General features: G+C 44.6%; 1 protein-coding gene across 1 annotated transcript in view; it reads right to left on the bottom strand.

The window, feature by feature from the left end:
- The window catches only part of Usp46 (ubiquitin specific peptidase 46), a 75,681-nt gene that overhangs the window by 10,259 nt on the left and 38,900 nt on the right, over positions 1 to 26,522 (bottom strand). Inside the window, exons 5-6 of the mRNA XM_059276010.1 lie at positions 10,763 to 10,839; positions 633 to 716 (exon numbers count right to left, since the gene is read on the bottom strand). Coding sequence (XP_059131993.1) covers positions 633 to 716; positions 10,763 to 10,839 — 161 coding nt within the window. The remainder of the gene's footprint in view (positions 1 to 632; positions 717 to 10,762; positions 10,840 to 26,522) is intronic.

Below are 26,522 nucleotides of genomic sequence, written 5' to 3' on the forward strand. Positions count from 1 at the left end.
AACACAGGTTCCTCCAACTGAAGTGTCCTTGCCTCACACAACAGATTATTTTTAAATCTCTGGCTGTAAATAAGAGAGCCAAGGTCTAGCCCAAAGCAGCAATGCTGTGTACACTGTGTGTTATGCATGATGCAAAGCACCTTATATTTTTATCTTTAATCCTAAGGGCCTAGTGAGTACATCGGAGCCCCTCTTGCGTGCCAGCACAGGAGCTGGCACACGGTAACACTTGGTCTTTGGTGAGGGTTCAAAGAACGGGCAAACAGACAAACGGCAGCTTCCCCAGGACAGCGCTCCTCTCCAGGTTTCCCCGATGAGGAAGGTTCCTGACTCCCAGGCTCTGTGAAGCTGAGATCCCAGACCCACGGAGCCCTCCGGCCGGGAGCCACCCCCATAACCCTCCCCACCCGCTCCCTTAGCCCCTCCCCCTAACCCTCCCCACCCGACCCCTTAGACCCTCCCCCTCCCTTAGCCCCTCCCCCTAGCCCTCCCCACCCGCTCCCTTAGCCCCTCCCCCTAACCCTCCCCACCCGACCCCCACTTAGTCCCTCCCCCTAACCCTCCCCACCCGACCCCCACTTAGTCCCTCCCCCTAGCCCTCCCGGCCCGCCCCCCCTTAGCCCCTCACGCACCTCTTCTGAGCCTCCTGTTTGCTGCAGCAAGTTTCACAATAATATTTTTGTTCACTACACAGCGTTTCTGTGTTGCTGAAGTCTCTGTAGAGAAAAATATTTTCACCTCTTAAAAAAAAGCCCAGACATACTTAATACACCACATTGACACCCCTCCATTACCTGAAGGGTAATTTCCCAGTGAAAGTGGAGAAAACAGTAATCACAAAAAGCCTTCTGAAGGCTGGGACCGCTCCGCCATTAGAATACGTCTATGGGACGGACTCCGGCTTCTCCACGAGAGGTCTGCAAACACAGCTTGCTCTAAGCCAGACGTGTTGGCACACACCTCTAGCTCCAGCACTCAGGCGGCTAAGGCAGGAGGGTGGGGAGTTTAAAGCCAGCCCAAGCTGCACTGTGAGTTCAAAAGCGGTCCCTGTCCCCAAACAAAAACGAAACAAAATTTTATTGAAGGATACGCAGACAGATACAAACTAGAGTTTCTAACAGACTCGGGAGGGGGGAAAGTCAGTATTTAATAATAACAATATCTGTAAGTTAGATAAAAACCATCGATAGCAAAAGCCTACTCTTAGACCCTGATGTCCCAAAAAGGCAATCATAAAATCCAAAGTGGTATTTTTCTATAGTAACTTAAAAACGGCATCTCGGAGGTTCCATGTTTCAAAGATCAGAACGATACACAACTGTCCTGACTTTCAGCTAAGAGAACCCTAAGAAGGGTCCAGGGGTATATAGCTCAGTGGTGGAGTTCTTGCCTGGCACATGCCAGAGGCCCTGGGTTCCATCCGTAGAGCTGTATAAACTGGGTATGCTGCACTCCTATAATCTTTACACTAGGGAGGTAGAAGCAGATGGATCAGGGTTCCAGGTCACCCACCACCTAGTGAGTCCAAGGCCAGCCTGGGCTACATAAGACACACACACACACACACACACACACACACACACACACACACCACAGACACACCACACACACACATACACACATATACACACACAAACACACACACATACACCACACACACACACACACACACACACATACACCACACAGACACACACCACACACACACATACACACACCACACAAACACACACACACACCACACAAACACACACACACACCACACATACACACACACATACACACACACAAACACACACACACACCCACCACACATACACACACACATACACACACACAAACACACACACACACACATACACACACACACCACACACACATAGACATACACACCACACAAACACATACATACTGCTGTGGGATGTTCTGTATGGCAAATGTGTTGCTGATTGGTCAATAAAACACTTGATTGGCCGTTGGCTAGGCAGGATGTGTAGGCGGGACAAGAAGGAGAATAAAGCTGGGAAGTGGAAGGCTGAGTCAGAGAGACACTGCCAGCCGCCATGATGACAAACAGCATGTGAAGACTCCGGTAAGCCATGAGCCGCGTGTCAGGGTATAGATTTGTGAAAATGGATTAATTTAAGCTGTAAGAACAGTTAGCAAGAAGCCTGCCACGGCCATACAGTTTGTAACCAATATAAGTCTCTATGTTTAGTTGGTTGGGTCTGAGCGGCTGTGGGACTGGCAGGTGAGAGAGATTTGTCCTGACTGTGGGCCAGGCAGGAAAACTCTAGCTACACACATACACCACACACACACACATACACCCCCCCACACACACACATTCTTGCTCTCTCTCTCTCACACACACTCACACAGAGACACACAGACACACACACAAGCAGTGATGACCTTCCACCCACCCCTGCTCTCCCACACGCCCCAGGATAAGCACTCTAGTCCACTGCCTTTTTAAAACAAAGGCCACTGTGGCTGTGCTGGTACAATCTCATCAGAAGGTTCTGCTTGCTACTTAGAGCTTTCACTTTCTACATGTCACAGCCTTTCATTCTTTTTCTGTGGCCGGCTTCAAAAGGCTAAAAACAACATCTAGAATATACTGTCCTGCAGTTTTGAAAATGCCTGTTGACACTTCCTTCTTCACAGACACCCCATCCCGGGTGTGTGTGTGTGGGGGGGGGGGCAGCAGAATGATCAGGTTTTACTAAAGAGAAAATGGTGTTAATGATCTATCACTTACAAAGAGCGCATCAAAAGAAAGCCATTATCCATTTGCTAAATTCCCAGATAGGTGCTAGGTCCTGGGGATTTGGAGAATGACTACTACGCTCATACAGAGACAAGTGCAAATGAGCAAACAGATGTAGCTTAGTCACAACCGCTAGAGGTGATTCGCCTGCCTAAGATCTCCTCTCCTAAAGTTTCCTCCTGCACTCAGGAGAAACAGTCCAACTCCCACACCACAGGCCCTGGGCACCAGACCCTACTAATCGGACCCTGTCTCCTCTACTCTGCAGGCCCTGGGCACCAGACCCTACTAATCAGGCCCTGCACGCGCGCGCGCGCGCGCGCACACACACACACACATATGCACAGATCCCAGAGAGGGCATTGGCTATCTTCCTCTATCACTGTCCTTATCTTCCTTTGAGGCCGGTTCTCTACCCAAACCTGAGGCTCATGTTTTCTCAGCTAGTCCTGAGATCCGACCATTATCCTGCCTCTGAACACCTCAGAACAGTGGTTACCTCCATGCACAAGATGCTGGACCCTGAACTCTGAGACTCTGTATCCACACAATGAGCACTCTTAACAGGGCAGGGAGAGACCTTGTCTATTTTGCTCACTGGTAGATATCCAGCCTGACCCTGCTGAATGAATGAATGAATGAATGAATGAATGAATGAACAAAGACAGATAGAAGAATGAAGTCCATGGGGAAAGCAGAGAGAAAAGAGAAAATAAACGTGTACTGGAATAATCAAGGTATTTTTCTAAGAGGCAATGTCCACGTCAGGTTCTCACAGAAGGAAGTGTGTCAGGGAGACACAGATGTAAGGCACAGCATGGGGGTGTGCGGGAGGGTCGCAGCTGCAGGGAGCAGCTCAGCCTCAGGTGTTACTAAGAAGCCCGCGTGGCCCCTACAGCTCAGGGGCTCCTGGACACAGGAAAGACAGAGGCAGACAGTGTTTCTGAGAGCTGCTGCTGCTTCCAACAGCTCTACAGAGAAAGGCTTGGGAGAGGTCGGGCGATAAGGAGACCCTTGACAGGCAATCACGACGAACCTTCAGATTTCAAGTCCTCAGTGAGCAATCAGACTCAAACGCCGCTGAATGAAGACCTCACCAGTAACTGCTGTGGAATTTTGTTTGCGATCGTTTCCTTGATCAGAACAATCAAGGAAAGCATAGCAAAGAGCAAGGAACCAAACACATTTACATCTTAAAAACTAAACATTCTCTGTAGGCGGAGATAGGATAAAAATACAGCCAGAAGCTCTCCCTGACTGAGCAACCCTGGTCTCAACATCCCAAACCCATCTAGTCCCATGCATTTAGATAATGGCTACCCAACTTGTATTAATTTAAAGGCCCGGTTTAAAAAGGCCACCATCTTCCCCAGGCTCAGCTGCTCAGAAGCCACACTAAGAATTGTGAGTGCTGTCTTGACAGTGAACCTGGAAAGACGGACAGAGAAGGTAGGCCATGAGGGGCCGGCCCAGCAGTAATGGAAGTGGAGCAGCTCTGTGAGTTCACACTGGTGGTTAGAACTTGGTGCTGTCTGCCTGTCAGTGCAGCGCTCGGGCACTTAGGCCAGGAGGTTCAAGAGTTCAAGGCCAGCCTGGAATGCATAAGGAGAGTCTCTCTCTCACATCCAGACCAAAATAATAATAAAGTGAGCAAGAAAGGTTGGGGAAGTTTCCGAAGGCCACGTTAAAATAGGCAGGAGGCAACAGAGAGATCTCTCCAGAACTCAGGATAAAATTTCTGATGCACAGAAAAGGCTGGGGAAGGACACAGTGCTCTGTGTTGCTTTAAAAAGGGTCGTAATAGCAATCAAACATTATTTTAAGATTCACCATGGGAACTAATCTAATAAGAAATGCATGCCTTTATAAAGAAACTTGAAAGCTTCATGGAGACATACCCAGCCTGAGTTAAGTGAAGAAAAACTGTTCTTGGGTGGGAAGGTGTTCCCATGTTACAGAGAGCTAGCATGCCCAACTAATGTACAGCCTTTTTATAGTTTCAATTAAAATGGTTTTTTAAATAAAGTTTTTATTATGTTTATTTTCCATTATGTGTGTATATATGTATGTGGGCATGCATATGGGGAGGTCAGAGGACAACTTTGGGGAACTGGCTTTCTGCTTCCATCATGTGGAACCTGGACCTTGAACTCAGGTCTCGAGGCTTGGCAGCAAGCACCTTTCCCCACTGAGCCATCTTGCCGGCCCTCAATTAAAATCTTAATCTAGTCAATAAAATAGAACCAACTGATTTAGAAAATTCTTGTTTTTTAATTGAGAATTCATGTTACAATTCTAATCATAATGTTCCCTCCCCCGTCTCCTCCTAGACCACACCAACACCGCCTTCTTTCTTTCTTTAGAAAACGAACAGACAAATAAACAAACAAACCAGAATTTAAAAAAAAAAGAAAAAAGTACAGAAACACACACATACGACATACAGATATACTCAAAAAACAAACAAACAAAAAACCTCAGAAACCATAATATACACGCAAAAGACCAGTAAGATTAAAAAGCAACAACACAAACCCTGTCCAAACAAAGCAACATAAGCCAAAAAAATCTACAAAAATGCCATTGACTTTGTTTGCTGTTTTCTGTTGTCCACCCTTAAGAAGTTTGTATATCCAGTGAGACTCCATTGGAGAAAAGCCATTTTTCCTCTGCACGTGGCTGTCAATTGGAGATAGCTTCTTGGTTAGGGTGGGAGCTCACGTCCACTCCCCTGTCTCAGGGCTGGGGAGGAGAAACTTCTTAGGCAACGCCTCTGATGAGCTTCATGACATCGCAGGAGAAGCGCATTGGGGTAAACTGTGTGTGTGGCTGCTCCTGCAAGCGGCCATGGGTTATGACAGGGCCAGGCTGTGCCCGTCTCTCCAGGGATGAGGGGTCAACACACACCTGTAACCCACGCTCCCTAGTGCTGGGAAGCTTTGTTCAGGGATCTAGAACGCTGCTCCCCCTTTCCCACCAGCTAAGCATTAGAAGATGGCTAGGCTGTTAAACTGCCCGTTTCAGTAAAAGGTGGTTATGAGCTACCTAACATGGGTGCTGCAAACTGAACTGAGGTCCTCTGCAAGGGCAGCTAGTGCTCTTAACCACTGAGCCATCTCTCCAAACCAAGTGCTCCATATTTCAAAGATTTACTTATTTATTATGTATGTATGTATGCATGCATGCATGCATGCCAGAAGAGGGCACCAGATCTCATTACAGATGGTTGTGAGCTGCCATGTGGTTGCTGGGAATTGAACTCAGGACCTCTGGAAGAGCAGTCAGTGCTCTTAGCCTCTGAGCCATCTCTCCAGCCCCAAGGGCTCCATATTTTAAAAGCAACCTCATCAACACTCAGCTCTACCTTCCACTCCCACATCAGTCAAGTCCATGAGATCCCTCCAGGTAAAATCCAGGCACAACTGCACTCCACCAACCCAGAAATCCCACTGAGCTGCCGGGGTGGAGACCAGCTGTTCCAGTCCACCCAGATATTAGCATGCAAATGAAACACTTGGGGAATCTGGTCAAAATACAGATTCTGATTCTAAAGACTACATTTCTAGTGACATCCCAAGCAGTGTCAGTGGCGTTGGTGGTCCCCATGAGTTAGAACTGAGCTTGGTGTTTGGTGTACCAGAATCACCAGAAGCCCAGCATCACCAAGGTTCTTAACATGCTCTATGCCTCTAGTTCTGCTAATATCTCAAGTGATTCTGCTACTTGCACCAAAGTGTGAGAACCACTAACTTGAATGTTAAAGAAACAAGAAAGAAGGAGGGGAATGGAAAGACAGACAGAGGGACGGAAGAAGGACATACACTATGGAAATTAGTATAGAGGGTCCTCAAAAACAAATAATAAAACAAATAAAATAAAATAAAATAAAATAAAATAAAATAAAATAAAATAAAATAAAATAAAATAAAATAAAATAAAATAAAATAAAATATGACCCAGCTTACCACTACTGGATTCCTACTTGGAGGCCTTCTAAGTCAGCATACCTCAGAGATAACACATATATCCATGCCAACCAATACCTTATTCACAATGCACAGAAACAGCCCAACACCACAGAGACACTTGGACATCCGTGCTGATTGCTACCCAATTCACAAGAGGTAGAACCATCCTAGATGTCTATCGACAGATGAACGAATTAAAAAAAAAAAGTGGTACATATATACAATAGACTTCTATTTTGACATAAATAAGAATGAAATCATGATGGACAGAAAAATGAATGGAACTGGACATCACTATGTTAAGTGAAATAAGCCAGATTCAGAAAGGGAAGTTTTCCATATGTGGAATCTGTGTGTGTGTGTGTGTATGTGTGTGTGTGTGTGTGTGTGTGTGAGAGAGAGAGAGAGAGAGAGAAAGAGAGAGAGAGAGAGAGAGAGAGAGAGAGAGAGAGAGAGAGATTTGAAAGGAGCGCTAACGGAAGGGAGGCAGGAGGGAGGCGACAGAAGAGACGAGATAGATGTGATGTGAAAGCAGAAGGGCCATGTGAAGAGAGAAGGGAAGGAACCAAGAAGAGAGAGCAGGGAGAGGTGACAAGGGCCGTGGGGATAACTAAATAAGAACAAATTATGTCTGAAAATGCCACAATGAAACACATTACTTTGGAATCTAACTAAAAAAAAATCAATTAAAAAAAGAAAGAAATCCGTGAGTGTCACATCCCAGGAAATTCTATATGTCCCTAATGACCAAACCTAAAACAAAGGTCAGCAACATAAAAGAGCACATGACAAGCAGTAAGAGTAACAGTGTGTGTAAACTCAGGACATAAATTAGTTTCTCAAAGCAGGTAGAAACAGGATTCCTACAGATCAGCTTTCACAGGGAGAGAGTGCAGAGAGATTCAAAGGGCACTCGGACACCTGGTCAACCTCCTGGCCCAGAGGATTTCAGGTGAGAGGAAGAGCGGAGAAAGTCCTTTTAAACCTGAGCTCTTAGAGGCCAAGTCTGGGTTCTGTGAAGAGCCGCAGGGAGAGGCAAGGGCACTCAAGGGGAAGAGAAAAAAACACCAGAAAGGCTTTGGAAGGACAGTCAGGACAAATGGAACACAGGCTAAGCCTTTGCCTGAGGGCATTGCTGAGCTTTTCAAGAGGGCGGTGGGGGGAGGGGGAGCTCACCCTCTTTCTTAGAGTCCCCAGTCACAGGCTGCTCACCCTGCCTAGACGCTGAGGTCTGAAGTCTGAGCCTTTGGCTCAAATGACAGTGTCGATCTGTGGCTTCTCTCTGGATTTTACTGTTACTTATACCACGTCTCTGGGACAAAAGTTCAATAAGGCTACTCTGGAGTCTGTCACCCAAAGCCCTTCTGGAAGGTGAGGGCTGGGCACTTACTTCAGATCCCAAGATTTCAGCTTGAGTCCTGAACAGTCATTCAAATAAATGAAAGACGGGAACAGCGCAGCATAAAATGGTAATTCAGGGATGTCAAAGAGCTAACTGACACACAGATAAAATGAATACAATCCAAACTGAGTCCTGGAGGCCCACGCCTTTGTCCTTCCTTCTCCCAACTCAAAGACTTTAATTACTATTTATCATTTATTCATTTACCTATTTGAGTCCTGGTTATTATGGACTCACTATGTATACCAGACTGGCCTTGAATTTATGAAAGTTGACCTGCCTCTACTTCCCAAGTGCTGGAATTAAAGGTGTGCAACACTGCAACCATCTTAATCCAAAACAAACAACAACAACAACAAAAACTAGCTAATGGATCTGCTGGTGTTATCCACCTGTGGATCTCCCGTACTTCCGACAGAAGGGGTGGAAACTGGGGCGCCGTCACAGAGCCCTCGATGGTGAAGGATGTAGGTGAGCTGGCCAAGATCTAATTTGGGGGTTTTATAGAGTGCTGGAGTACTTATCAGGAATGCTGGTCTGAAGTGTCCATTCAGTTAGGAATCTGATGGATCGAAAAGGACACGGTGTGACCGGCTGCCCCGTGATCCTGCCACCACACCTTCCCCACTGTGATCGACTGTACCCTCAAACTGTGAGACAAAAATCAACTCTTCTCCCCTTCAGTTCCCAGTTGCCAAACATCTTATCACAGTAATGAGAAAAGTAACTGACTGAAGAGATACTGCACGCTCCCCCATCCCAGCTTTGCCATTTCCAACAGCCTCGACCTTGCCTTTACTGGGGAAACTGGACCGACACTCACATTCCTCCCTGGAAACGGAAACCTGTGCTTCAGTTCTCCACTCAGCCCTTAATCTGCCGGGTTCCAATGCTACATCTACTATTGCTACCTGCCTTCAAACGGCCCAGGAACTCCCCCCACAAGGTACACAAAGCAGCAGTACCTCTTCAAATGCAAATTTCTACCAAGCAAGGGAATAGGCAATGTCCTCCCCCCACCTCAAAGGATCAATGTTGGGACAACTTTCTCTTTTTCCAGCCAGGTACATCGGGCATCCACTCACTATAGTCATCAAGCTCTGGGGGACTACAAAGACGGTCTGTTTTTACAGGAATGTTGAGAACCCAGCCTCTTCACAGAACCAAGCTGGAGGAAGGCCAGCCTACCAAACTCTCCTTACTTGCTCCTTGCTGATAATGAAAAGGAGAGAAGTGGGTAGTGGGCAGTGCTCAGGCCCCTGGGCAATACAAAAGCTATCTGCTCCCAAGTCAAACAGCCTACCATACTCCAGGTGAACCAAGAACTCCCTCTCAACAAGCTCCCGTCTCCTGATTCTTACTAATGCAAACCAACAAAGTATTGTTATAATACTATAAGACGTCCACACCCTGTGGCATCTCTACATTGGGGAAGCCCACCCCTTACCTCTCAGTCTACATTAGCACCTTCACCCTCAGCCGCTCTCGAGGGCAGTCTTATTCCCTCAATGCACTGAGGGTCATCTGTGTAGTCCCACTTGACTGGAAGTGGACAGGTCTTTAGGCCTTAGAGCTTGGTCATTTTTGACATTCATTCCTGTAGCCTGTGTCTAGGACAGGCCTAGGAAAATTATAAACATCTATTTCCTTAATCAAAGGGAGTGGGGGGTCTTTGTAACAATTCTAAGCAGTTTCTTTCCTTTAAAAAGATTTATTTAACAAGCAATAAGAATAACAGAGTGTGTAAGCTCAGAACATAAATTGAGTTTCTCAAAACAGGTAGAAACAGGATTCCTAAAGATCAACTTTCACAGGGAGAGAGAGCTCTAAGTGATTCAAAGGGCTCTCGGACACCTGGCTGACCTCCTGGCCAGGAGAGGATTTCAAGTGAGAAATGGATGTAGCTATGGAGGCCACAAGCACTGGATCCCCGCAGGGCTGGAATTACATGCAGTTGGGCATTGCCTGATATGGGGGCTGAGAACTGAATTCAGGTCCTCTGGGAGAACAGTGTGACCACAGAACTACTTAGCCATCTCTCCAGCCTCTCTGAACACATTTTCAACACACAAGTGAATATGTTCTATCTACAGCAATCCTAGGTGCATAGTGTTAAACTCTGGCTCGTTACTGCCTCTCAACACTAAGGAGAGATTTCTACGGAATACTAAAACAATGCAGAATTCCATCCTAGTTCTCAAAACACACAAAATCAACCTAAAACTTTACCTTAGAGAATGAGTAATGATTGGCATCTGTATCATTTACTAACTGGTTATGTGAATATGTGTTAGAGACCGACAGACAGATGCATACATGCACATAGATGCATGCACACACACACACACAGAGCCAAAACATAGATCTGTATTAACGATTACAGTTTTAGTTTTAACTACAGTGTCTAGTTACTTCCACCTGATCCTCTCTCTGCTCCATAAGACCCTTCTCCGGACTCTGTGTGTTTACTTTTAATCTCTTGGAGAAGAAATATCAAGTAATAAGAATACATTGGTTTAAAGCAAGATTACATCTTGAAGAAATATGAGATTGGATTTCCTATATGTGTTCACTGACCAGGTCAAAAGCTCAAACCCCAGCCAGAACATAAGCGGTTACCTCAAACAGTGAGTGATGGAGGTGTTCTGCTCCACATCAACAGAGAGGTCAAGAAAATCTTCATCTTTGCTACTCACCTGAAGCAAAAAAAAAGGGGGGGGGGAGGGGTTAGGTATACAGTGGACATGGCAGCTAAAACTTTGAGCATTTACGGGTGACCTGACATGTGCCAGCAGTAAAGGTCACATGTGGTTCCGACTGCTCAGCAAACCAGTTACTTCAGAACATCCCAACCAATCCCAGATTCCCAATTCAACTTCTTCCCTTTCATAACTCGGATTCAAAACCTAGTAACTGAAACTCAACCAGGTTTCTCTTCCTCTCCAGCGGTGTTCCTCATTGTTCTGACAAGCATCTATGGAGGCCATGCTGACAGAAGATGGGGACAGAGAAAGGACAAGCAATAAGAAGCCTCCATCCAGATGGTGGCCCTTCACCAAGTCCAGTCTGTTGACGTCACTCCCTTCCTCCAGCACCCTGTCAAGCCCTGTGGGATCAGGGGACTGGATTGTCATGCTAATTCCCATCGAGCTGTCCTCCAGTGGTCACCATGTGCAGAATCCTGTGCTGTCATCCCTGGGCTGGTCACACAGCCCATAGTGACAAGTGGTCACCATGTGCAGAATCCTGTGCTGTCATCCCTGGGCTGGTCACACAGCCCATCGTGACAAGTGGTCACCATGTGCAGAATCCTGTGCTGTCATCCCTGGGCTGGTCACACAGCCCATCGTGACAAGTGGTCACCATGTACAGAATCCTGTGCTGTCATCCCTGGGCTGGTCACACAGCCCATTGTGACAAGGGCCACTCTCAGGCAAGCCAGCTCGCTGGTCCTGGTTGCTCCTCAGGACGTCACATGTCTGTCAAAGCTCACCGAGTGACTGCTTAGCCTCCACTCACTCAACAACAACCCTGAGGTTTTACAGTTTTGCTGGTGGCGTGGGAGGAAAGAGCTGACCCAGCCACAAACTTGAAGTGTTCAGTCAACTATGGTAAAATGAAGATCACATTCATGTAAAAGAGCAACTACTCTGTAACCACAGATTCTAGAAAAGGAAATGACCTAGAGAAGTACTCAAAGTCGCAGACACGCTCTCTGATACTATTATGGGTAAACATAAAAATGGGGTTGCTCCTGCTGCCTATGAAGTGGATGAATTGAAGCTATTACTTAGACTCTTTATACCTCAGTTTCTTCGGTGGGCTAGGAAGGACACCTTCTAAGACTATATTGTAAGGTACATAATATATGCAAGAGCTTTAACAAGTAACTGTTTAGGGCTGGTTCATGGAACATTCTTATCCCAGGAGTTGGCAGAGAGAGGCAGGTGGATCTCTATGAGTCTGAATCTACATAGCAAGTTCCAGACTGGCCAGGGTTATGTAGAATCCTAATCTCTAGCAACAACAAAAAGCTGAATGTAGTGGTGCATGCCTTTAATCCCACCATTTAGGAGGCAGAGACAGGCAGAGTTTGAGGTCAGGCTGGTCCACATAGAGAGTTCCAGGGCAGCCAAAGCATTCAGTAAATGGAGGAGAGGTAAAATGTTTAATGGCTTAAAATGTTCACAGAGCTAGAAATGGTTGGCTACATGGTAGTTACATTAAATGAAAAAAGTAGGCTACACAATTCTGTTCACTAACTCCAAGTCTGTTTAAAAGGTATGGACAGCCTTTCTGGTTCCCTGTCACCTGATTTAACTGTGCAGAGCATTTACCCCTGCTGTGGTGGAAGCCATCCGTGTGTGTGTGTGTGTGTGTGTGTGTGTGTGTGTGTGTGTGTGTGTGTATGAGAGAGAGAGAGATTTTGAGACAGTGATTCACTATGCAGTCAAGCCTGGCCTTGAACTGAATTCTTGATCCTCATGCCTCAGCCCCATGAGTGCTGGGATTCTAGAGGATTGTAGACAGGCAGCCATGCACCAGAGCATCCAGCTGTTTCCCCTTTCTTGAATCCGAGTGCAGCCCTGTAACTTGGCTTGGCCCGAGGAGACGTTAGAAGGCACATTATAAGCAGAGGCTTGGACAAACATTGCTAAAACTGCTTTCCCTTTTTTAAAAATTCATTTTATTTTATGTGTATGAGTGTTTTGCCTACATGTTTTTCTGTGCATTCCATGTGTTTCTGGTGCCTGCACAGACTAACAGAAGGGGTCGGTCGGGTCCCAGGAACTAGGGTTATAAACAGTTGTAACCCACCAGGTTCTGGGAATCAAACCTGGGTCCTCTGAGAAAAAAAAAGCAGCCAGTGCTCTTAACTGCTGAATCATCTCTCCAGCCCCATGAATCTGCTTTCTTGTACTTCTGCCATCACCATCAGAATGCTAAACCCAGGAGCTGTGTGTTGGTGGCACATGCCTTTAATCCCAGTATTCAGGAGGCAGAGGCAGGCATATTTCTGTGAGTTCAAGGACAGCCTGGGCTATAGAGTGAATTCCAGGACAGCCTGGGCTACACAGAGAAACTTTTTCTTGAAGCAAAAAAAAAAAAAAAAAAAAAGAAAGCTAAGCCCAGGCTGACCTTGCATTCAGGAAGAAAGCAGAAGACCCCAGGAATTGGGTCTCAACTCTGACACTCATTTAAAGTAAAGCCCCCAGCCAACTTATGACACAGGAATAAGCCAGCTTCAGCCAAGTCCAACCTAAATCAGTTGACCCTAAGCCAACACGTATTACAGGAATTACAGTAACACTTGATGGTTGCACTCCAGCCTCAGAGCTATGAGGGTGCTGATAGCAAACAACAGAGGATTGATAGTACCACAAGACATTACATATTTCCTATTTTCCTTACTAAAGCTCGGAAGGTTGGCTTTGATGGTAACTAAGATCCTAGTTTATTAACATGCTTCCAAAAAGCTATAAATCCCTGCAGGTAATTATATACTCAGGTAACCATCCATAAGAAGGAGGCCTCGAAAGGTGTTAGAGAATGAATATAGACAATACCTCCCTGAAGGAAGAGTTGTACAGAGTGACAGATAGAAAGGGATCATGGGTTGCTATCTTTGCCTGGGTGTCTGTTGGGCAAAATGCAGTCTTTCTGGTCTGGGGGTGAGGAGACTCGAATCTGAGAAATCATGTTCACCAGAAAGGAGCAAGTCTGAGATCGTTCTTCAGATTTGCCCACACCTGACTGACCACTGAGCTCCACATGCACAGAGCACCCTCAATGCACTCAGCAGACCCAATATTCAAACTGCCACCCAACAGGCAGAATTTCTGGTTTCAGTCCAAGATAAACAAAATACAAAAACTAAGGAAAACTAATATTCATTGAAGAAGAATAACAGAATCCAGAATCTCTGCAACTTAACGTCTCAGGGTTCTCTACAAGACTCAAGCTTACAGCACACAAAGAGATGGGAAAATATAAGATATTCTAAGACAAGGAAAAACTGACTAAGACCAACCCTGGGATGACCCAATGTTAGGATTAGCAGCCGAGGATTTTAAAGAGAAACCCCTCTAAACTCAATCCCCAATACCATGGCAAGAAAGGAGAAAAAGAAAACAAACAAACAAAGACACTGTTATATCCATCTTCAGCAAAATAAAAGAAAACACACTTGTGGCAGGGCATGGTGGCACACGCCTTTAACTCAGCACTTGGGAGGCAGAGGCAGGAGGCCCTCTATGAATTCAAGGACAGCCTGGTCTACACATCTTTCTAGGCCAACCAGGGTTATATAGTGAGACCTTGTCTTGAAAACAAAAATAAAAGTGAGTTCCAGGACAGCCAGGACTACACAGAGAAATCCTGTCTCAAAAATAAAGAAAGAGAGAGAGAGAGGAAGAAAGAAAGATGCTTGTAATAAATTAAAAAAGGAGTCAGGTGGTGGTGTACACCTTTAACCCCAGGACTCAGGAGGCAGAGGCAGACAGATCTCTGTGGGTTTGAAGTCAGCCTGGTCTACAGAGAGAGTTCCAGGATGACCAGAACTACATAATAAAAGAGATCCTGTCTAAAATAAAAAATAAATAAATAAATAAAAAACAAGGGGGGTGAGGCAGACTAGAGGAAAAACAAAACAATAAAATAGAAATCACAGAAATTTATAGAACTGAAAAATAAACAGGATGAATCTCCAGCAAACTGGAGATTGAGGGAAGGGGTTACGTGAACTTGACCTATCAATGGGAATTCTGCAGTCATAAATAAAGGAGAAGGATTAACAAATGTTCAGGGCCTTTGGAATGACTATACAGACAGCCAAAGCCCTAGAAGAGGGCAGAGAGAGAACTAAGTAGAAAAACTATCTGAGAAATAATGACTGAACAGTGCCTTGGTTTGATGAAATGTATACATATAAATAAATTCAAGAAACTCAACAATCACCAAGAGAGACCAGAAACAAAGAATGCCTGTCAAGAAATATCAAAGACCAATTGTCGGGATCCAAAGACAAAGAGCAAGTTATAAGTTTACAGAAGGAAAAAAGAAACATCGCATACAGGACAATGATTCAAGCAGTAGTTGAGGTTTCACCCACGGAGGTCAGAAGACAGTGAAACACCACCTTTAACATGCCCAAAGAAACCTTATCAATGCAGAATCTTTACATGTCACAAATAAAACCTTCAAGAGCAGAGGCAAAAGGAAGAGAATTCTTTTGTTGTTGTTGTTGTTGTTGTTGTTGTTGTTGTTGTTTTGTTTATTTATTTGTTTGTTTGTTTTTTGAGACAGGGTTTCTGTGTAGCCCTGGCTTTCCTGGAACTTGCTCTGTAGACCAGACCACAGACTCAGAGATTGGCCAGCCTGATACTAGTGGTGATGGTGGCAACAGTCATCATGATGGTATTGGTGGTGGTGGTGATGATGGTGGTGGTGGTGATGATGTGATGGTGGTGATGATGGGGGTGGTGGTGGTGGTGGTGATGGTGGTGGTGGTGGTGGTGGTGGTGGTGATGATGTGATGGTGGTGATGATGGTGATGGTAGTGATGGTGATGATGATGATGATGGTGGTGGTGGTGGTGGTGGTGGTGGTGATGATGGTGATGGTAGTGATGGTGATGATGATAATGATGATGATGATGATGATGGTGGTGGTGGTAGTGGTGATGATGGTGATGATGATGGTGGTGGTGGTGATGATGGAGGTGGTAATGATGATGATGGTGGTGGTGATAGTAGTGATGGTAATGATGATGATGATGATGGTGGTGGTGATGATGGTACCGCTTGTAGTTAAAGGCGGATTCGCAGTTTAAACATGCATATTCATAGACAGAAGAGCAGGGACCATCTTTTGTAAGTGCTCTTCTTAGTACCTGACATCATTTCCAGTGTGCAACAGGTACCCAATAAATACATACTACATGAATTACTCAACTGAAGAAAAACTGAAGAAATAGAAAGAGAGCTAAATCAGTGGCCTCTCAGAGGCAAAGATATGGATCATTTTCCTTTTGTTTCATATTTCCCTTTTTACATTAGCCCACAAATACTATATATTTAAATTGGTAAAGCACTCTCTTAACTGAAACAGCCCTTCCCTGGGAGAAGATAAAAGGATTATGGCCAAGTGGAATCACACCAAAAATCTGCAGGATGGGGTACAGAGAGGCAGGGAAAGACAATATTTTGTGGGACGGGATGCAAATCTTTTCTGTTTGACAGCTGCGGGAGAAAGGTGGAATCTCATTAAGAAACTGAAGAAAGTTGCTGACCGTTCTCAGTTCTGAATGCAGAGAGCTCCCAGGATAGGAGTGATAATGTTCTGCTTAGTAAGTCAGCCCTGGGGGAAGCAGGGGTTGGGGGGATAGGGGGGTACCAAAGCCTGACACACCTTCCCATCTGGACTTTTCTCTATCCCAGCCCCAGGAAGTCCCAGTCCAAATGAGGCACAGTAAAAAAATCAATAAATAAATAAAAAATACACGGTGGAGGTGTTTAAAATTTTGACAAGGAGGGGTTGTTCAGCTTTTTGGTCGGGTGTGGTTGGAGGGTTTTTTTTTTTTTTGAGGGGAGGAAGGGTTCTCTTCTTCAAGCAAGCTGCCAGGAAAGCATATTCTTCCCCCACAAGGAACTGGTCTAAGGGAAAATACAGCTTGTCTCCAAGGAAACACATCACTAAGAAATTCCAACACTCTCAGCATGAACAGCCGACAGACGCTTCTCCTTTCTTCCCTTAGGTCTGAGCCTGGTGTCCTTCCCCCTCACACCGCCCCCCCAAAAAAAACCCCTCACCTTTAAAAGGAGGAGAAAGAGACCCTATTTGTTCAGTTTTAAATATCTATAATTCAATAAATAGAAGAAATCAGCCTATTGGCCATACACATACATCATGAACAAATGAGGTCATCTTTAAATGTGCTTCTAGCTCCCCTGATTCCGGGGTTAGTGGGAAAGGTGACAGCTCATTAGGTCTCTGCCACGATGACATTGCCCTGGCTGGTACCCAAGGTTGGTCAGGGGAAGGCAGCTCCTGCTCCCGTCTGAAGGCTTGGCCTCCCTCCTGCCTCAGCCCCCATCTGTGGAGCTCTCAGAAGCTCGGCCGGAGTACTATGGACCTCTGCAAACCAGGCAGTAAGAGCTGTAGACTTGGTACTGCTAATAAGACAGGTCTTTGCACATTAGTTTGGCTCCAGCAGCAAATATAAATATGTCGTAATGCCACGGAGAAGCTCTGAAAAGCCACGGATGTGCAAGGCAAAAAACTCAGCCGAACATAAAAAGAGGAAGAATTCAAATAAACAACAGCAAGATTAACCTCCAACCGGCCTAATAAATTTTAGGAGGCAAACAAAGGAATAACCAAGGGAATGGTTAGTGGAAAAATCCTGAAATCTCAAATCCAGAAGTGCCTTTGTCAAGGTTATGTGGACAAGGGAGCCCTGATTACCCCCTTGAAATAGCCCCTCCACAGCAGAGGAGAGCATTTGTCTCCATAAGTCCTTCATTTGACTTCTGCACTGCAATCCCAGGAAACGCTTTGCCAAGAGAGACCTGGCAGAAAATCAGCCATTGTTTCGGAACTTGAAGACTGACACAGAGGTTTCCCACAACTGGAGGAACAAGGGGTTGGGGTGGGGACAAAGGTGCCCTCCAGGCTAATTTGCTACTGGGGATCTAGGGTCGTTTAACCCACTGTGAGATTTCACAAGGGGGGCTTTGGCAATTCTGATTTTAGTGAGTGCACAGCCTGCCCTAGGACAGTCCTCAAAGGGGGTTCCCAAAGGAAAGTTAGATCCTTAGGGCTCACGAGATGCTGCATGAAACCTAGTCCTGCACTTCAACAGCAGGAAAAGCCTACAGGCCATGCACTTTCTTAGAAAGTCCAAGGCTTTCTAACAAGTAAGCCTGGCTAAAAATGGAATGCATCCTTGGGAGATTGGCTTCCCTGCCTCTGGCCAGGGTCCAGTGGATGATGGTGACCAACTGGCTGGGACATCACAGAAGACACCCCGGGCACTGGTAAAACAAGGATTAGATGTTTCCTAAGAGTCTGTCCAGTTCTGGGATCTAAGAAAATAGAGGGGACTATCCAAGTAACCAGAGAAAGAAAAATAAATAAACCTATATATACTCTTGTCTCAAATGATTTATCGGGGGGGGGGGGGGTGTCTTTTTTTAAAGTTTGTTCTATCTGGATTTTGAATGTTGTGCCACAAAGAAATGATAAGTATTTGAAACAGTGGATACACTAATTATTCAGATTTGCTTTATATAATGTACACAGTTTCAAAGCATCATGTTGTAGTACAATTTATATAGCATTATATATCACTTTAAATAATAATAAATAAACATGCAGGTTTTTAATTTTGTTTCCACTTTTATTATTATTTTATGCTGCACAGGTGTTTTGCAAGCATGTCTGGCTGTGCATCACGTTCATACTTGGTGCCCACAGAAGTCAGAAAGGGGCTTCAGATCCACTAGAACTGGAGTTACAGACATTTGTGAGTTACCATGTAGGTGCTTAAATTCAAACCCAGGTCCTTGGCAAGAGTAGTAAGTACTCTTAATCTCTAATTCATCTCTCCAGCCCTTGTTTATTTTTATTTTGAGTGTTTTGCCTACATGGATGTAAGTATACCGTGTGCATACAGTGCCCAACAAGGACAGAAGAGGGCGTTAGATTCCCCTAGAACTGGAGCTACAGATGGTTGTGAGCAGCCATGTGGGTGCTGGAACCAAACCTGGGTCTTCTGCCAGAGCAGCTGGTGTTCTTAGCTGCTGAACATCTCTCTAACCCCAGTAGGAATGTTCAAAATCAATTTTAAAAGACTGTTTCTATCCTCCAGAAAGACATACTTGTAGACTATAAAATATAAACAGTTGGAATCCCATTATACAAATGCTTCCATATAATTAAAGAATTGGGGTGGAATCTTTGTATACAGGTTCCTGTCTGGGCCTTTGGGAAATAAGGCTATGTAGTAACTTCTACAGCATGAGCATTTAGTGCAATATTTGTTCTGTTCGTAGTTTTTTTTAAGCTATAAATATGATGGAGCCTATTATCAGAATCATCCTGAAAATCCACACCGAATACTGCCAGGGTCGGGTTACAAACAGTGTTAAATTACAACCTCAGAGGAGGAGCCAGGTTGCAGATGAGGTGCAGGCTTCCCAGCGGCAACCACACAGCACAATGCCACACTGCTCTGCTTTCTGCCTCTTACGCACATAGAATAGTCTGTGCTTCCTTCACAGGGTTTTGTGATCACAGTTATATAACCAGTTATTCATCTTGGCCCTTGGATCTGGTTCTATGGCAGAAGCACAGAGTAAGCACTTAGCTTTACACAGCAGTATGTGCCGGAAAGACATTCGCTGGCTATAAGAACACTTACCCAGCCACTGGACAGCAAAGGTGATGTTAGAGGAGGGGCTGAAGGGCTGAGAGTGCTCTCACACATGCTGAGGAGGCGGCTCACTGGGTAACGGCACTTTCTCGCAAGCATGAAGACCTCTGTTCAGAACTCTAGCGGCCGCACAAGAAGCAGGCGCAGGCAGCCATGCGTGCCCACAATGCCACACTAAGTGATTACTGCAGCTTGCTAGCCACCAGCCTGGGGGAGAACCAACAAGCTCTTGGCTCAGTAAGAGACTCTGTCTCCAGAGACCAAGACACAATGCAATAGAGGAAGACATCTGACATCCTCCTCTGGTCTCCGTAAGTGCCCATACACGCCTGGCTGTGCACACATGCATACACACATGTATACACTAATACAAAAAAAAAAAAAAAAGAAAGAAATAGAATGCTCATAAAAGGTGGAAACTGGTATAACATCTTGGGAACTGGACACATTCTAATGATATCAATGATAAACATATCATAATCTGCCATCTCATAAATCTATTTTCATGAGACAGAGTATAAATTCATAGGAAATTTTGGATTCTATGGCTAGATTTTATGTATCATAAGATCCATGGCAGCACTGTTCACAGTTGCCCCAAAGTAAAAATAACCACATAGCCATCAACCATAAAGTAGGTTAATAAACCATGACATTCATGCACTAAGTCACCACATGGCAGTGATAAAGAATGAAGTACCATGCGGTGATACAGTGAATCTCACCAGGGATCCTAACCAAAGGAACCAAGACACAAAAGGCCACGTGGCCGTTCATATAAACAAGAACAGGCCAAACGGGACCAGGAATCTGAAGAGTGCCAAGAGAAGTCCTGGCGGACATGCACAGGAGAGAGACGTCAGAATGATTGCGAACTCTTCCATAGAAAAGCGATTTTGCAAATAATGCTGATTCCCAAAACACACAAGCACGCTACGAGAAAGGAAAAATCCAAGTCAATTTCACTAAAAACCAGCGGCAAAACGTTAAACAAACCGTCACATCTCAAAATCCGAGATGTACGTAAGAGACAACGAGCAAGCTCGGTTACTACGAGAACACGAAGCAGGGTTCTCCTGAGTAAATCTACCAAGCTCATTCCCATCACATTAGAAACCATCGACTTTTTACCTAGTACACCTGAAGAGGTGTGTGTCCAATGACCAGCAATTCCATGCCCGAGGGGATACCCTAGAGAGAAGTTCACACACACACACACACACACACACACACACACACACACACACACGATGTGGATGAGAAGGTTTCCAGCAATGTTGGTCTCAGAAAAACCTAAACACCAGACATATCATCAAAGAATGGAAAAATAAGCTGTGGTATACTCCGAAATAAAATGCTAAACAACAGTAAAAAACAATGGACCACACTATATACAAACAAATACTGAATCACAAAAGCATGAGAAAAACAAATCAGAAGACTATAGTATATGACTTCACACACACACACACACACACACACACACAAGCATAAATGTGCAGAATTAAGTACATGTCTAGGAATAAACATGCAGAAATATTATATCTAAAACTTCAAAGCAGGGGGCTGGAGAGATGGCTCTCAGTTAAGGGCCCTCGCTGCTTTTTTCAGAGGACTCAAGTTCATTACCACAGCACCCACATCAGGCAGCTCACCGTCCCTAACTCCAGCTCCACAGGCTCAGATGCCGCAGGCCTCCATGGGCACTTGCACCCACATTCAGACACACACACCTACACATAACTAAAAATAATAAAAATAAACACTCTTAAAAACTGCAAAGCAAGTACTGGTAATATATAAAACAGAAAATAAGGACGAACTCGAAGGTATCGGTGAGAATGGGAGAAAAATAAAATTTCACAGAAGCTGAGGGTGACAGGGTATGGGCAACGCTCTATTTCTAACTCTACGTGTTGGTGACATGGGCAAGGTTTTGGTTTAAAATTGCTGCTCCAAAACCAGCTTTCTCCAGCAGAGTGTCACTGTGCATATCAGCCACACTCTAGCGTAGGTCCCACACCCAGGAGTGGTTGGCCAACACAAATCTGACACCATGGGGTTTTATGGGCTTTTTGTTTCCTCTTGGTTTTATTTTGTTTTGTTGGTTTTTTATTTATTTATTTTTTTCTTTTTTTGTCTTATTGGCTTCTTGCTCGTTTTGATTTTCAGTTTTTGGTTAGTTTTGTTTTGTTTCAGGAGAGAGCAAGAAAGAACATGAAGCTGGGTGAATAGAGAGATGGGAATGGTCTGGGAGAAGTTGGGGGAGGGGGAAAAATGATCAAAATATATTGTGTGGGAAAAGAATTAGATAAAATGCTGCCCCAAGCCTTCCTTTGCAAGTGAGTCTTTTGGTACGCATGGGCAAAAGTCTTTTCAGAAACAGATCTACTAGGTAACTGCTGGCATTTTATTGTAAAAGTTAGGTAAATGAGGAGCCAGCGAGATGGCTTGGGGGAGGGACGTAGTAAAGGCTCTTGCTACCAAACCTGATGACCCGCATGGTAGAAGGAGAGGATTGACATCTGAAAGCTGTCCTCTGACCTCCCACTACCACCTTGGCACCTGCACACACACACACATGCACACGCACACATGCACACACACACAAATGTAATTTAAACTTTTTTAATTAGGTAAATAACACCACAAAGATATTTTCAAAATGTAGGAAATACTACAGGACAAACAACCTGATTTCTCAAAACAAATTAATCACAAGAGGGGAAGGAAGGTGGGGATAAATTATAGATTAACACACATACTGCTATATGGATCGTAGATTAACCAACTTTTGCCCTGGGAAGATGGCTCAGTGATATTCACTTGCTGTGTAAGCAGAAGGACTCGGAATTGGAATTCCCAGAACCCACTTAAAGGCTGAGTGCTCATGGTAACCCACTTAGAACTCTTGCCTTGAAAACAAAAGAAAGGGGATCCCCAAAGCAAGCTGGTTCCAGAGATCAGCTGGATCAGTGAGCTCTGGGTTTGACTAAGAGACCCTTCCTCAGTGAGCTCTGAACTTGACCGAGAGACCCTTCCTGAAGGAATGAGGTGGAAGCGTGATGGAAGGTGATTCTAACATTGTTTAGGCCTCCACATGCATGTGCACTCACATGCACTGACCCCTCCAACACACATACCCACACACGTAACACACACACATGAAAATGGAAATTAAAAAATATAATTAACCCACTGCTACAAGAACAGGACATAGTCAGACTTCAACACTGAGTGAATAATGGTGAAATTATTTTGAGGTGTGAAAATGGTATTGCGCTTTAAAAAAGACTTATCTTTGAATGATATATACAGATAATAAACCAAGTACAAGCGAAATGGTCTCTGGGATTTGCTTAAAAAATAAACCACGTTGAGAGAAGAGAGGTGTGGATGGAGAGAAGATGAAGATGAGCCAAAGAGTTAGCTGTCATCAATCCTAGACCTCTCTCTCTCTCTCTCTCTCTCTCTCTCTCTCTCTCTCTCTCTCTCTCTCTCCCCATCTCTCTCTGTGACTCTCTGTCTCTGTCTCTCTCTCTCTGTCTCTCTGTCTGTCTCTCTGTCTCTGTCTCTCTCTCTGTCTGTCTGTCTCTGCCTCTCTCTCTCTTTCTCTCTCTCTCTCTCTCTCTCTCACACACACACACACACACACACACAATGCATTGCACTTTTCTCTATTTTCACATCCACTTGAACTTTACTGAAAAAAAAAAGTAAAAAGGGATAGAAAAGAGGGAGGGGAAGAAGTAAAGCAGAGATCCAGGTAAATAGGTTTGTGCCAAAAATACCTCATTGGTTACATTTGCAAATGTTCAAGGGTCGGTCTCTAGACTAATATAATCACTTTTTTTTTAGAAAATGCCATAAATTTTTCATCTCTGGATAGGAAGAATACTTGTAATTTTCAGTCTTCTTTTGACTTATCTATGTTTTCTTTTTTTTTTTTTTTTTTTTTTTTGGTTTTTCGAGACAGGGTTTCTCTGTGTAGCTTTGCGCCTTTCCTGGAACTCACTTGGTAGTCCAGGCTGGCCTCGAACTCACAGAGATCCGCCTGGCTCTGCCTCCCGAGTGCTGGGATTAAAGGCGTGCGCCACCACCGCCCGGCTACTTATCTATGTTTTCTAACCATTTCTATGAGGAAACGAATCAAAATCTTGATTGGCGTAGTATTGAAAAAGACATTAAAAGGATTGTCAAAGATGCAAGGCCTCTTGCCCCTCTTGATACTTAGGTGTGAGTCTACATATCTTAGCTGTTTAAGGATCACGACCTGCAAAGGGCTGTTGTGACCCCCCCCCCCAATACTGTCATTGACTTTCCACTCAGGAAAGCTACTGTCTGTGGAAATGGAGCCTTTGGTTACACATGTGTGTGGGAGACCCGCTCCCACATTTATGATCAGGGAACTCTTGAGTAGGGAGAAGTGAGAAAGATTTAGATAGAAATATAGTGGGGAGAGAGAGACAGAAAGACAGGACAGCCTGGGGAGGGCCTGGATCCTTATCCACCAGCCCCTTCTGTCTCTTCTAAAGGGCTTTTTAAAGGCATGCCAAGGGGTGGAGCCAAAGACTTCCCCCAGCACAGCCAAGTGCAGACCATTCCAAATACCTGGTGACCACACACATGGTCAAGCCATCCTCTAATGCAGCCCTGCTGGGTAAAGCAAGCTCGGATCTCACTAGGAATCTTTGTGGGCCTCCACACTTGTGGATGAGAGAGCTTGCTTTCTCTGTCTCCACCAGACAAGCACCCACATCAGAACCCAATCAAGCTGGCCTCCTGACCTCAGTCCTCCGGCCTCCAGAACTGTGAGGAGTAAACCTTCACCATTCGGGGGCTCGATTCTTAAACTGTGGATTGTGACCCCACATGAGTTCACCTAACTAAATGTGAGAGCTGCAGAAAATGTAGCAATGAAAAGTTTCGGAACATACAATGGCCAGAATTAAGCAAAATCAAACACATAGTGAACCTGAGGTGTTTCTGCTGGCCCTCGCCTCTGTTGCCCTGAGATTTCACTGCAATTTGGGTCCTGCACAAACAACATACTCATTTAGCACTGTGCATGTCATCTCACTGATGCCAATGAACATTGCCCAAAACACGTGGGCTCAGATCCGAGACTATTGCACTTCACGAACTGCAGTGTTATACTGCACAAAGTTTCTGCTCTCATAAAAACAGTGGTTGAATTATAGAAAACAAAGTCTTTTTTATACTTTTCTGCAATCATTCCTCAGCATGTAAGTATTAAATTAGTATATGTTTGGATTGTGTTAGAATATTTGATTATAAAAATCAAACTTTTTTTTAAAGTTGCTGACTTCAGCTTCTTTTAAATATTGTTAAATGGGGACTGGAGAGGTGGCTTAGTGGCCAGGAGTGCTGTGTGTTCTGAACACAACACTGCTCTTGTCCAGGACCTGGATTTGTGTTCCGACACCTACACAGGGCAGCTCACAACCACCGATAACTCCAGTACCTGGGGCTCCAACACCCCATTCTGTCCTCCAAGGGCATCTACATGAATGTAGTACACATAAGCTCATACAGGCATATACACGTACACATAAAAAATATATACATATCTTTCAAAAGCAAAAATTAAAAAAATTGCTAAATTAATTTTTTCTTAGGATTGGGACAGAATTTCCAACACGATATGAAATGGTCCTAAACATATTTCTGTCATTTTTTTTTCCTTTGTGTTTATGTGAAGCAGTGTTCTCCACGCTGCTGATTATAAAATCAAAATATTGATCACCTCTGAAAAACACTGAAGATGTTCTGAATCCCATGGCATCAAAGAGTCAGCCACTACCAAATTCTTTGTGTGAAAAATAAACAAGTAAATTCATCTCATTAGAATGCAAATATGCTTTCACCTTTAATAAACGGTAAAATTATATGGCCCCCAAAGAACTGTTGTAAAATAAATTTATGATTATTATAAATGTTTAGTTTATATGCCTACTTTATAAACCAGTCACATAAAAATTGCTTGGGCTAAAAGAGGTTACAAGTGGAAAAAAGTAAAGCCCTGGTTTAAATCACCCATGATGGATAGCACCGTTAACGGCAGCTGGGCAGACCATGACAAGGGGCCCCGAGCGGATTCTGTTAAAAGCCACTTATCTCCCCAGAAAAATGCATATTCAGGCAGATCTGTCCAAATCAAGAAACTCTAGGGCCTCTAAAGAGCCACAGACTTTCTGTGGGGTTAGCAGTTAGAATCAAGGACAGATGACATTCATTACACACTCTGCCGTGTGTCAAGTCGGCCTGGCGTTTAACAGACATCACCAAATCCTTCCCAGACACCAATGGGACAATGTGTGCGCATCATCCCTGTTTTACAGATGAGGACAGCAAAGACAGAGAAGGAAACAACAATTCAATGGCAAGGTTGGGAAACTGAGAATCAGGGCCAGCCTGGAAACTCAGGCAGCTGGGCTCTCCCTTCGCAAAAAAAATGAAGGCACTCTTAAAGTTTAAGTTAAATATAAGAAATAAATAAGTCACTCTGAGTCACTCTCTAGGGAGGATGTCCTTAAACCCAACTAACTTCAAGGGCGTTCCGTGTGTCAGATGCAACCAAGCACACATGATACCGAACCCCCAAAAAACCCTGTGACAGGCTTCTCACCTGGCCAGTTGACTTGGTACAAGCCGGAATCAATTGTCCTGTACCTCCAGCTGCACCACAGCGGACTCCCAGAAGTCAGGTCAATGGTCCCTATGTCACCCCTGACCTCTTCATGATGAGAAACTTACTAAGTGGGTCACAGTCTAGTTCAATACTTCAACGTTCAGCCCTAAAATCTGTCCATGGAGTAAAATAACCCAACATCTAAGGACACTATCCTCCTCACTCTGCTCCTCCCACCTGAGACGACATCATGATGAGCCCATGCTTCCAAAAGTTTGTACTTCAGTTTCAGA

The sequence above is a fragment of the Peromyscus eremicus genome, chromosome 10, assembly GCF_949786415.1.
Source record: "Peromyscus eremicus chromosome 10, PerEre_H2_v1, whole genome shotgun sequence".
Classification (NCBI taxonomy): domain Eukaryota; kingdom Metazoa; phylum Chordata; class Mammalia; order Rodentia; family Cricetidae; genus Peromyscus; species Peromyscus eremicus.